General features: G+C 40.2%; 1 protein-coding gene across 9 annotated transcripts in view; it reads right to left on the reverse strand.

Moving 5' to 3' along the window:
- FTO (FTO alpha-ketoglutarate dependent dioxygenase) overlaps positions 1 to 14,430 on the reverse strand; it is a 412,272-nt gene that overhangs the window by 299,376 nt on the left and 98,466 nt on the right. For all 9 annotated transcript variants that reach the window (XR_010318897.1, XM_010596082.3, XM_023555597.2 and 6 more), the window contains exon 2: positions 9,308 to 9,385. Coding sequence is in view for 8 of the 9 variants with exons in the window: in XM_010596082.3 (XP_010594384.2) it covers positions 9,308 to 9,385 (78 nt within the window). In the remaining variant the exon portion in view is untranslated. The remainder of the gene's footprint in view (positions 1 to 9,307; positions 9,386 to 14,430) is intronic.

Genomic DNA, 14,430 nt, shown 5'->3' on the forward strand with positions numbered 1-14,430 from the left:
ATTGATGGTCTGTTCCACAGTTGGCCCCTGCCCTTGTTCTGACTGATGATGTTGAGCTTTTCTATTGAGCTTTTCTTTCCACAGATATAGTCAATTTGATTCCTGTGTATTCCATTTGGCAAGGTCCACGTGTATTGTCGCCATTTATGTTGATGAAAAAAGGTGTTTGCAGTGACAAAGCTGTTGGTCTTGCAAAATTCTATCATGAGATCTCCAGTGTTTTTTTTTTATCAGCGAGGCCATATTTTCCAACTATTGTTCCTTCTTCATTTCCAACTTCTGCATTCCAATCACCAGTAATTATCAATGTATCTTGACTGCATGTTTGATCAATTTCAAACTGTACAAACTGATTAAAAAAAAGTTCAATTTCCTCATCTTTGGCATTAGTTGTTCGTACATAAATTTGAATAATAGTCGTATTACCAGGTCTTCCTTGTAGGTGTATGGATATTATTCTATTGTTGACAGCTTTGTACATTAGGATAGATCTTGAAATGTCCTTTTTGACGATGAATGCAACGCCATTCCTCTTCAAGTTGTCATTCCTGGTATAGTAGACCATATGACTGTCCGATTCAAAATGGCCAACGCCAGTCCATTTCAGCTCACTGATGCCTAGGATACTGATGTTTATGGGTTCCATTTCATTTTTGATGACTTCCAGTTTTCCTAGGCTCATACTTCTTACATTCCTCATTCCCATTATTAATGGATGTCTGCAGCTATTTCTTCTCATTTTGAGTTGTGCCACATCAGCCAATGAAGGTCCCAAAAGCTTGACTCCATCCAAATCATTAAGGTCGACTCTACTTTGAGGAGGCAGCAGCTCTTCCTCAGTCGTCTTCTGAGTGCCTTCCAACCTGAGGGGCTCATCTTCTGGCATTATATCAGACAACGTTCCGCTGCTTTTCCTAAGGTTTTCACTGACTAATTTTTTCAGAAGTAGACCGCCATATCATTTTTCCTAGTCTGTCTTAGTCTGGAAGCTCAGCTGAAACCTACCCACCATCCTGCTGGTATCTGAATTACTGGTGGTATAGTTTCTAGCATCACAGAAACAGGCAAGCCACCACAGTATGACAAACTAGCAGAAGTCTTCCATAGGACTTATCAATTAGTAACTATATATTTATTTGAACAATTACTTGTTTAATAATTTGTCCCACAAAACTGCAAGTCCAAGGAAGAAACAGGAGCAAGTTTATTCTCCATCATATCCCCAGTACTTAGCTCAACATAAATGCTCAGAGTTATTTCTAAGAACAAAACTGTGAAGACTGATAGAAAACAGATCAGTGGTTTTCTGGGCTTAGGGTGGCAAAGAAGACTTACTGCAAATAGGCATGAGGGATCCTTTTGTGGGGATGGAAATGTTCTAAAAGTATAAGGGTTGCACAACTTGTAAATTTACCAAAATTCATTGAATTGTGCAACTTAAAAAGGTCTTCAAGCAAGGTCTTTAATGAGGAGTAGATGTTCAACAGACAGCAAAGGGGAGGAGGACACTGCAGATTCAAGGAACGGTAGGCACAAAGGTGATGACAGAGCATAGCAGGGTCAGGATGTAGCAGCACTTTGTTTGACAGGAATTAAAGGTTGTACATAGTCTAAGGAATGAGTAGAGATGAGACAAGAGACACAGTCTGGGGTTATGTCAGGCTCTCTGGTCAATGGCCTTATAGGATATGCTAAAGAGTTTGAACTTCAACTTGGAGGCAAGAGAGGCCCAGCAAAATTTATAAAGCAAGGAGTAACAAATCAGACATTTCCAGGAAGATCATTCTAATGGCACTCAGGGAGGGAATAAGGAATACCCATTAAAGTTAAAAAATGTATAAATGGAAGGTGATGAAAGAGGGCCTGAACTAACATCATGTCCGTGGGAGTGGAAAAGAAGAAACAACTTTAAAGACTCTAGAAAGGCAGAACTGCTAGGGGCCAGTGACTCACTGAGGGATGGAAGCATGGGGAGAAGTTGAGGACAGCGAGCTTTATAATTTTAAGAATAGGAAAAGGGAGATGCCAGCATAGAAGTGAATGAACAGTACCCTTGTAAAAAGGATCCTTACAAAAATGCAAGTCAGATCCTGTCACACTTGTACTCCAAATCCTCTCACATCTTCTCATCTTGCCTAGAGTAAGACAATGTTCTTACAATAGTGGGCAAGTTCCTGTATAACACGGCCTGTTACTCTTTCCTTTCATCTCCTTCTGTCCTCCCAACTCTGCCACTCTGCTCCAGGTATGTGAGCCTCAGAGCCTTCATACTTACTGTTCCTCATGCCCAGAACATTCTTCTCCCAAGTTTCTACATGGTTTGCACCTATATCTCCAAAAAAACTTTCTTCAAATGTCACTTTCTCAAGAAGGCCATCTGTAGCCACCCTATTTAAATTGGCAATCCCCCACCAAAGGGACTGGGGTTTCCTATCCCCTTCACCTGCTTTGGAAACCCTGGTGGCATAGTGGTTAAAAGCTATGGCTGCTAACCAAACGGTCAGCAGTTTGAATCCACCAGGCACTCCTTGAAAACTCTATGGGTTTTTTAACGTGATGGAGAAACAAATCACCAACTTCATATGGAAGGGAAAGAAGTCTCGGATAAGTAAAGCATTACTGAAAAAGAAGAAGAAAGTGGGAGGCCTCACTCTACCTGATTTTAGAACATATTATACAGCCACAGTAGTCAAAACAGCCTGGTACTGGTACAACAGGCACATAGACCAATGGAACAGAATTGAGAACCCAGACATAGATCCATCCACGTATGAGCAGCTGATATTTGACAAAGGCCCAGTGTCAGTTAACTGGGGAAAAGATAGTCTTTTTAACAAATGGTGCTGGCATAACTGGATATCCGTTTCCAAAAAAATGAAACAGGACCCATACCTCACACCATGCACAAAAACTAACTCCAAGTGGATCAAAGACCTAAACATAAAGACTAAAACAATAAAGATCATGAAAGAAAAAATAGGGACAACGTTAGAAGCCCTAATACAAGGCATAAACAGAATACAAAACATTGCCAAAAATGACGAAGAGAAACCAGATAACTGGGGGCTCCTAAAAATCAAACACCTATGCTATCTAAAGACTTCACCAAAAAAGTAAAAAGACCACCTACACATTGGGAAAGAATTTTCAGCTATGACATCTCAGACCAGGGCCTGATCTCTAAAATCTATATGATTCTGTTAAAACTCAACCACAAAAAGACAAACAACCCTATCAAGAAGTGGGCAAAGGATATGAACACGAGCTTCACTAAAGAAGATATTCAGGCAGCTAACAGATACATGAGAAAATGCTCTCGATCATTAGCCATTAGAGAAATGCAAATTAAAACTACGATGAGATTCCATCTCACTCCAACAAGGCTGGCATTCATCCAAAAAACACAAAATAATAAATGTTGGAGAGGCTGCAGAGAGATTGGAACTCTTATACACTGCTGGTGGGAATGTAAAATGGTACAACCACTTTGGAAATCTATCTGGCGTTTTCTTAAGAAGTTAGCAATAGAACTACCATACAACCCAGAAATCCTGCTCCTCGGAATATACCCTAGAGAAATAAGACCCTTTACACGAACAGATATATGCACACCCATGTTTATTGCAGCACTGTTTACAATAGCAAAAAGCTGGAAGCAACCAAGGTGTCCATCAATGGATGAATGGTTAAATAAATTGTGGTATATTCACACAATGGAATACTACGCATCGATAAAGATCAGTGACGAATCTGTGGAACATTTCATAACATGGAGGAACCTGGAAGGCATTATGCTGAGTGAAATTAGAGGCAAAAGGGCAAATATTGTATAAGACCACTATTATAAGATCTTGAGAAACAGTATAAACTGAGAAGAACACATACTTTTGTGGTTACGAGGTGGGGAGGGAGGGAGGGTGGGAGAGGGTTATTTACTGATTAGTTAGTAGATAAGAACTACTTTAGGTGAAGGGAAGGACAATACTCAATACACGGAAGGTCAGCTCAACTGGACTGGACCAAAAGCAAAGAAGTTTCCGGAATAAACTGAATGCTTCAAAGGTCAGCGGAGCAAGGGCGGGGGTTTGGGGACTATGGTTTAAGGCGACTTCTAAGTCAATTGGCAAAATAATTCTACTGTGAAAACATTCTGCATCCCACTTTGAAATGTGGCATCTGGGGTCTTAAATGCTAACAAGCGGCCATCTAAGATGCATCAATTGGTCTCAACCCACCTGGATCAAAGGAGAATGAAGAACACCAAGGTCACACGATAACTATGAGCCCAAGAGACAGAAAGGGCCACATGAACCAGAGACTTACATCATCCTGAGACCAGAAGAACTAGATGGTGCCCGGCCACAACCGATGACCGCCCTCACAGGGAGCACAACAGAGAACCCCTGAAGGAGCAGGAGATCAGTGGGATGCAGACCCCAAATTCTCATAAAAAGACCAGACTTAGTGGTCTGACTGAGACTAGAGGAATCCCAGTGGTCACGTTCCCCAAAACTTCTGTTGGCCCAGGACAGGAACCATTCCCGAAGACAACTCATCAGACATGGAAGGGACTGGACAATGGGTTGGAGAGAGATGCTGACGAAGACTGAGCTACTTGTATCGGGTGGACATTTGAGACTGTGTTGGCATCTCCTGTCTGGAGGGGAGATAGGAGGGCAGAGAGGGTTAGAAACTGGCAAAATTGTCACGAAAGGAGAGACTGGAAGAAGGGAGAGGGCTGACTCATTAGGGGGAGAGTAAGTGGGAGTATGGAGTAAGGTGTATATAAGCTTATATGTGACAGACTGACTTGATTTGTAAACATTCACTTAAAGCTCAATAAAAATTATTTAAAAAAAAAAAAAAACTCTATGTGGCAGTTCTACTTTGTCCTATAGGGTTGCTATGAGTTGGAATTGACTCAGCAGCAACGGGTTTTTTGTTTTGTTTTGTTTTACCTGCTTTACTTATCTCCATACCAGTTTTCCTTCTGACATATTCATGTTTTAGTTATGTCATTGTTTATTTCTCTCCACCACCACCCCTGCCCTACAGGAAATAAGCTGAAAGAAGGCAGGGATCTTTGTCAATTTTCACAACTTCATCTCTAATGCCAACAACACTGCCTGGCAAAAAGTGGGAGCTAAACTGTGAGCAGCCACCTAGGATAGTCCACTGGTCTCATCCCTTCGGGAGCAAGGAATAATGAAGAAAACTAAAGATACAAGGGAAAGAATAGTTCAAAGGACTAATGGACCACGTCTACCACGGCCTCCCCCAGACTGAGTCCAGCACAACTAGATGGTGCCCGGCTACCACCACTGACTGCTCCAACAGGGATCACAACGGAGAGCCTCGGACAGAGCTGGAGAAAAATGCAGAACACAGTTCTAACTCAAAAACAAAGACCAGGCTTGCTGGCCTGACAGAGACTGGAGAAACCCTGAGAGTATGGCCCCTGGATACCCTTTCGGCTCAGTAATGAAGTCATTCCTGGGGTTCACCCTTCAGCCAAAGATCAGACAGGCCCATAAAATGAAATGAGACTAAAGGGGCACACTAGCCCAGCGGCAAGGACTAGAAGGCAGGAGGGAACAGGAAAGGTGGTATTAGGGAACCCAAGGTTGAGAAGGGAGAGTGTGGACATGTTGTGGGGTTGTTAACCAATGTCATAAAACAACATGTGTACTAACTGTTTAATGAGAATCCATCAGGGGCTTCCTAACTCACTTATCGGAGTTGCAGAGCTGGAGTTCGGATCCATATTTGTCTGTCTCTAAAGGCCCTTGCCTTTTCTTTTACACTATACGCCCCTCAGTACGTCTTGTTAAATTCAGAACACCATCAGAGAAGGTTTGCAGTTTCTTCTGTGAAGACCGTAGAGAAAACAACCACCACCATAACAAAAACTCAAAGCAGAAAAGCAGACAGCCTCTATTGGCTCACCAGGGACCACAAAGAAATGAGGAATTAAAGTATTAGAAAATGAACTCTGGCTCCCATATCTGTGAATGCTGCCCTTTTATCCAGAGAAAATGCTACGCTCCCCCTTGCTGTCATCTGTTGTACGCATTCCATGTACTGATAAGTGACTTATTGTTATTGTTGTTAGTTGCCATCAAGGTGATTGACTCATAGCGACCACATGTGTTACAGAGTAGGACTGCTCCATTGGGTTTTCTTGGCTATAATCTTAACAGAAGCAGATCGCCAGGCCTTTCTTCCATGGTACCACTGGCTGGGCTCAAACCACCACCCTTTAGATTAGCAGTCAAGCACAAATCATTTGTACCACCTAGGGACCTTAACTTAGTCTTACTGATTTCTAAAACAGAAATGATGATCACTCCTCAAACCCCTGGCACCACTGCCTGAAGTAGAATAGATACTCAATACATAAATGTGGAATAAGTGAATGAGGTTGTTGTGGGGATTTCATCAAACATTTGGCACAGTCCCTGGCACACTGCAGGAATCAATAAACAATAGATGATCCAGACTCAGTAAGGAAGCTGCAGAAAGTCTTGTGTTTTTATGACTGGCAGTGGACTGGCATTCCTGCGGCCAGGAACTATTTAAGGGACCTAATGTCAGGTCTGAACTTTCTATTTACTCATGTCATTAAAAAGTGTTTTCACTTCATCTTTTAGGAGAACAGATTTACTTTTACTAAGGCTTTGTTGAAGCACAGAACCTTGTTATAAGGTGCACTTAAAGTGATTAGATATTGGTATCGGGGTTTGCTGTGGGTCTTGGAACCGTGAAAGAGAAGCTTTGATAGTTGTTCTATTTGCATTTGGGTTTCCTTTTATCCCCCAGTGTATGGCTGGTTCAGAGCAAGGTGGGCTGATAACCTTTTGTGTTTGATTCTTCATGTACTACTTTCACGATACAAAAGCTGAAACAGCTCAGCAGTTGCTTTACAACAATGCGTGTAATCATGTACCATGAGGCTTATATCTGTGAAAATATTAGTTAAGAATTTAAGAACTGATTGCATTTTGTGGGATCACCTATCTTAAGGGTACTTTAATTTTTTTTTTTTTTTTCCTGATTGCAAAAGAATACATGTTCATTACAGATCATTTGAAAACCAGAAAAGCTCAAAGGAGAAAGCCCCATCACCCTGGGATATAACATTTCTGTATATATCCTTGAGACCTTTCGCCATGCTCCCTCCCACGGGAGGTGTGACTGTGTATAAACACAAAATTCACATCATACTAAACTTATATAACTTGCTTTTTAAACTAATTCGTATATGCATTCATTCATTCAAACAAATTAATTAAGCACTTGCTAGGTACCAGGCACTACACAAGGCACAGAGGATGAGGACCATAAATATACACAGAGATGATTACAATAAACTAAGATAAGTGCTGATAAAGGGACAGATAAAGTGCTACAGGACCACATAAGAGGGAACAGAGACAACTCTCTAGGCTGTAGAGGTGTCAGGAGAGCTTCACATGAGAGATGACAACTGAGCTGCTCCAACCAGGTAACACTGAAGTTCACCAGGGAAGAAGAGACCAGTAAGGAGAAGGAGGCATGTCAGTAGAGGATACAGCAAGAAGTCCTCCAAATATGAAACCACATAGCTAATGTGAGATACTGCAAAAATCCAGCGTAGGTAAAATGGTGGAAGAGTGGAGGAGATGATGCTAGAAATGCCGGAGCCAGGTAATACACAGCCATTGCAGGATCTGAAGCAGGGTAGACAGGCTCAGGTTGACGTCTTGGTTATAAAGTATGCTGCATTAAGAATGGGAGGATTAAGAAAGAGAGCCAAAGAAGAAAACTAAGCACACCCATAAGAGGGCTGATCAGGTGAAAGACTGTAGATTTAATGAGAATGCAGGTGAGAGACACTGGATGCCAAGAGACCTGGAATCTAGATGGGTGAACTTTCATCTCCTTCCACAGTTACTGAGAGTATGCTACATACAAATGCATACTAAGTGCCGGAGATACAAAGATGTTATGTCCCAATTCCTACACCCCAAGGAGCTTACATTCCAGTAGGAAAGAATAGGTAAAGATGTATTGGTTTTGCTGGTCCAGCTTGTATTCCTCTCTGTCTTTGGTAACAGTACTCCATCTTCCTTTGGAGAAACCATCTATCTCTGACTTGCAGTCCATGTAGTTGGGGTGGGAATCTCCCTATTGCAACCTCACTCTAAGAGTGAGTACATGAAATAAGTCAAGTGAACAAGAGCATCACAGCCCTCTGGATACAATGACTGGTTAGGGGAGGGGCACATGACTCTAACCAGGCCAACATATCATTCCCCACAGAATCTGATGGAACCAGGGAAAAGGAAATCACCATCACCTTCTAAGACCCCAGATGCTAAAGACCACATATCCCTTGGGCTGGCAGAGTCATCTTACGCTGTCAGGTGAGAGCCCATTCAGTATGAAGTCACACAGAGGAAAACCAACCCAAGAAACAGAGAAAAACTGATCATATAACATCTTTTGAGAAACTGGATTTAGCCATGACACAACCTAGACATCTAAGTAACAAATGTCCTTTTTTTGCCACGAGGAGTTTGATTTGGACTTTTGTCATGTGTAATTTAAAGGTGTTGTTGTTAGCTGCCATCCAGTCAATTCCGGCTCATGGCGACCCCATGTGTGGGAGATAGAACTGCCCCATAAGGTCTTCAAGGCTGTGACCTTTCAGAAGCAGATCGCTAGGCCTGTTATCCAAGGCACCTCTGGGTGGGTTCAAACCACCAACCTTTTGGCTAGTAGTTGAGCACTTAACCATTTGCACCACCTGAGAACTAACTGAGGAGGACAGATACAGAATCCTATAAATGTAATACAACATGATAGATGGTACAATGAGGTGTTTACAAGGTACAAGTGGCACAGAAGGTTAGGTCAGTTGGGGAAGTTTTCGCAAAGGAGGTGACGTTAGGTGAAGTCTTGCAGAATTAGCCATCTGGTAACAGGATAAGGGGCAAAAGGATATTCTAGGCAAAACAAACAACATAGCAGAGGCAAGGAAATGGGAAACTGCATGGAACACCTGAGGAACTAAAGACAGTCCACTATGCTAAAGCACGAAGTTCACAGCAGAAGGCAGACTGTGAGTTTATGTGCTTTCTAGGTGATGAGAAGTCCTGGATGGATAATCGGATCAGGTCATTTCACCTCTCACTGAACCTCTTTCGATCACAGTTTCCTCACAGATAAAATCAGGGATCGGACTAGATTACCTCTGGGGTTCACTATCTCAGTATCTCTGCTAAGTGTATCACTACAGATTGATAAAAATATTAAAATAGCTTACCTGCTGATAGAATTCATCATCTTTGGGGGTCAGATAAGGAAGCCATGTGTCTTCAAGTTCTTCAAGAAGCCTCAGTTTCTGTTTAAAAATAATATTTACATATGACTGAATATAAATAAAGTAACCCAAAATGTTTAAGACATCCCCTTACCTTTTCAATGGAGGAAATACCAAAATAACTTAGTCAACTCGAATATATACTTTTAGACATACAAATTAGTCAAAAGCCAATTATAATACATATTAATTACACACATCTTAAATTACATATTATGTGAAACATTAATTTAGAAATACTGATTTTATTCACTCTCATTTCATGAGATAATTTGACGTAAACTCTTGACATGTATCTTTGACCTCACGATCTTTTTCATCACTAGTGTCACCGTTTAAGTCATCTAATAGTTTTCCAGAGCAAATCTTCCAGTCTATATAAGCAGTTTGAGACACAGTAGTTTTTGAATCCTTCTATGATGCTATCACTGGAAATACCAACCCAAGCCACAAGTACCCACTTGTATGACATTAGGATGTTTGAAAGTTTTCCTCATCCTGTAAACATTCACTGGAGATCATATTCACTTACAGTATTGCTTTTTTAAAGCAATCTTTGATCTCTAGGATAATTATTAAATCTGTATTAAACATCTTTGCTTCTTTTCTAATTCTACCAAGAAACCACTGTAAGCATCCACAGCTTCTGTGAGGCCATCTCAGACTTCTATGGCTTCCCCAAATAGGTCTGTAATGTTCAAACAAAGTAACTATGTTATATAGTATTTTATAAGGAATCAAATGCATATAAGGTGACTCCCTCCTTCCGAGGGATTTTTTTCAAAGACTTGTAATGGTAACTATAATTCACACACCATTAGTTCAGACAATTAATTGGTTAACTGGATTATCTGTTTTCAGCATTAGCCGTTATTTGGGGCACAGAAAGAACGAATGCTATGTCTAGGCACACATGTGCACGTTTATACACCTCCATGACTACTGCAGTCAAAATCTAAACCTCAATTTTCCCTTCAAGCTCAGTGAAGCCTTCTTTTTCCTATGAATCTTTTACTTGTTCTCCATCCTTTCTATAGGCACAAAGCACCAGAAAATTTGTAAATGCAAAAGAAAAAAAAAAATTTTTAAGTCATCCTTAAAAGCAGTGATGTCTCCAACCTTGAAATGGCTCCACCTTATAAAGATCACCTTTAGATCTCTTCATGAGAATCCACCGACAAAGCTAACCTGTGCATAAGGAGGTGCCAGAGGGATGGATTCCGGAAAGGAATTATATACTCCACCCAAGTCAGATTAAACAGCAACTGATCTGTCCCAAAGGTCAACAGATACCAATGAAGGCAGGAACTCTGCTTATAATTAATGCTTCAGCTAAATTATTGCAAAAACAACCTCTTAGCATCTCAGTTCAGGCCCGGAGCATCAAACGGTATACAACACTGTAACTTAGAAGGCTATATCAAAAGAATAAAGTTCTGTAAGAATGTTCTACTATAGAGCAAGCAGGATATAAATAATCTGTCTCCACTGAAAATTTTTCATTTTAATATTGTGAACATCATTATATCCATGTGACAGGAGAAAAACACAGGTTGAAAAAGTATCCAACTTAAGACCACAAAGCTGAACCAAGCCTGGTGTGTACATCAACATTCACTACTTGCAATTTACCAATTAAATGACAAGACAAATTGCAAATTATTAACTTAAAAAGAAGTTTTAGTCATGTTTACCTTGGTGAAGCCAATCAAGAATCAATATTCAATTACATTGGATATGAAAATCAAAATTTGAAAAATTGGCTATAAATTGCTTTTATAAAGCAATTAAAATAGCTTAAAATTGCTTGATAAAAAGGCAAAGTCATTCCTGGCAAAACGATGGGGAAACAGGCCCTCTCATACTTTGCTGTCAGGACTGCAAAACAGTACAATCCCTATGGAGGGCAACTGGCAATTCCTATCAAAATTCACTTTGACCCAGCAATCCCACTTCTGAAGCTTTCTCCTACAGATATACTGGCACCATGTTCAAAGGAATATATGCACAAGGTTACTCAGTGCATCGCTATTTGTAGAACAAAAGCCTGGACACACTGAAAACCACTGAATTGTATACTTTTAAGGGTGGATTTCATGATACATGAATTTTAGTTCAATAAACAAAAAAAGAAGGGGAACAACACAGGTGTCCACCCACAGGGGAAATGAAAAAAACTGCGTTACAGCCACACAGTGAAACACAACGCAACAGCGACAGTCAACAAGGATGAGGAACCTGTTAATGAAATAAAAGGCCCTCCATCCAGGATACATGGGCAAGTGAAAAAGTAAAGAATAAGAGGGAAAAGTAACACAGATATTCACAGCTGCTTCCATCTGCACAGAGAGACAGAAGGGGCAAGTGACACAGTAACAAAGTAGTTCTCTGCCAGGGATGGAGCTGGAAAAGGAACAGATGGAGACAAGGATGGGAGCAAAACGACTCCAAACATTCCATTTTATATTGTTTTGATGTTTGCACTACATAAACATATTACATATTCAGAATTTTTAGTTTTTTATAAAAAGAATCTAAGCAGAACAGCTTTAAAGAAAAAAACAAAGTCAAGGCTATTAATCTTTATTTTATATTGTTTTGATTTAGGAACTATGCAAACATAATACCTAGTCACAATTTTTAATTTAGCTTTCTTATAAAAAGAATCTAAGCGGAACGGCAATTTTTACGGCAAAGTCAAGGCTATTAATCCTTAACATGGAATTCAGTATAAGGTTGAAGAGCATATAATTTTTGGTTTGGGTCTGGAAAATGCACACTTTTGTTCATGTACAATGAACCATTTATTTGAGAGAATATCACAGACTAGCACACTACAGAGTAAAGGGGTAGGGCAACAGCTCTGACAATTTCTTTGTCTATGTCAAATGCCAAGCAGTTGGTAAACACACACAACATTAAAATGCACTGTGGAGTGGAAGTTGAAGGAGCTAGCGTTTGACTGTCAGAGCTGGCTAACTGCTGCTCCTCGGCCTGACATACTGATAAATCCACACAGCTGGGCCCTGCAGCACGCTGCTCTGCTCAGGCGCTTCTTTGCTGTCACAGTCATGTCAAATACATCAAGCTGCTCACGAATGCCACAGAGAAAGCCAGAGAGAGAGCTCAAAACCTTGGCTCTCCCCCCTGGCAGGAGGAGCATTTGAAGACCCATCCACGTGGGCTGCCGCCCACTGCCACAGCTTCCAACAAGGAAAAGGGGTGTAAGACCTTCCCCAAAGCACTGTGTAATTCCAAACCATAAAGTTTGTAACTGGATGTCAGAAAATTTACTCTAACCCTACGCCTCTGCCTCACTATGAAAAGTTAAGCTGTATCTGAGCTTGCATAGCTTGTCAAAGAGAGATTTGGCTTGAGAGTCGTAGGGTAAATGCATGACAACATCAAACTGGCGACGACTCACAACGTGAACTCACAATGTGAAGGTGTATCTCACCTACAAATGAGGTGCTGTATTTCTCCTCCCACTCTGTCTCTTCAGGCTTGTGCTACTAACTGCTCTTATTCTTACCCCTTTGTCATTTTCCACACAATGCTTTTTAAACTATACATCATGTTTAGTCAGTTTCAATACACATTTAATTTCGCTGAGTCTTTTCAAAACACAATCACAAATAAAGGCTAATGAGTTTTCAGGGTAAATATAATTATGTGATCTTGTGAAGACTTCAAATACTAAGTCGAGAAATTGACCTAGTCCTTTAGCAAGGCATGAGTGGTAAAGCAGGCCTCACTAAGGAAGACACAAATATTTCATATATACTTATATTTCCTTTAAATAAAAAGAAAAAAAACAATCACTTCAACCATTTCAACCAGCTCAGCATTCCCTCTCCTATTCTCACTGAGAATATGACATGGTAAAGATAAATACACAGTTATTACCAAAAAAATGAAAACTAACAAGTGTTTGCAACGATATGGAGAAATCAGAACCCTTACACATTGCTGTTAGGAATGTCAAGTGGTACAGCACTATGGAAAATAGTTTGGTGGTTCCTCAAAAAGTTAGAAATAGAATTACCATATGACACAGCAATTCTACTCCTAGGTATATACCCCAAAGACTTGAAAGCAGAGACTCAGTACTTGTAAACCAGTGTTCACTGCAGCATCATTCACAACAGACAAAAGGTGCAAAACTCGTAAAAACCACTGCTGTCCAGTCGATTCTGACTCATAGCGACCCTATAGGACAGAGCAGAACTGTTCTATAGAATTTCCAAGGAGTTCTATGGTAGACTCAAACTGCTGACATTTTGGTTAGCAGCCATAGCACTTAACCACTACACCACCAGGGTTTCCTAAAAGGTGCAAGCCACCTAAATGTTCATCAACATACGAATGGATAAACAAAACATGGTAAATACATACAATGGAGTATTATTCAACCAGAAAGGGAAATTAAATTCTAACACATGATACAACATGTATGAACCTCGAAAACATTATGCTGACTGAAATAAGTCATACACAAAAGGACAAATATTGTACAATTCCACTTATATGAAATGTCTAACCCAGTAAAATACCTAAAATATCTAGAATGTTCTATCTAGGATCTACCTAGAATAAAGAATAGATTCTAGAATCTATCTGGAATAAAAAATATCTAGAATATCTAGAATAGGCAAATGTATGGAGACAAATATCAGTTATTAACAGGGGCTACGGGGAGAAGGGACTGGGGAAGCGTTAACTGAAGGGGAACTGAGTTTCTGTTTGTGGTGATGTAAAACTTTTGGCAACGGAGAGTGGTGATGGTATCACAACGTGCCGAATGTAACCAACTATACACTTATAATCATTAAAACGGCAAACTTTTTGTTATGTATATTTTACTACAATAAAACTTTTTAAAAGGGGTGAGAGAGAAGGTGAGAATTACCTGTTTGTTATAAAAAGGTCTGCTGTCTTTTGGGGGACAGACTTGATTATCATTCAGTTGATTTCATTGCTTTCTTCAGATTTCTATTCCTTCTTGAAGCAATTAAGTAATTTATGTTTCTAGAAATACATCCATTTCACCTAAGTTCTCAAATGTA

This window comes from Loxodonta africana, chromosome 21 (genome assembly GCF_030014295.1).
Source record: "Loxodonta africana isolate mLoxAfr1 chromosome 21, mLoxAfr1.hap2, whole genome shotgun sequence".
In the NCBI taxonomy this organism is placed as follows: domain Eukaryota; kingdom Metazoa; phylum Chordata; class Mammalia; order Proboscidea; family Elephantidae; genus Loxodonta; species Loxodonta africana.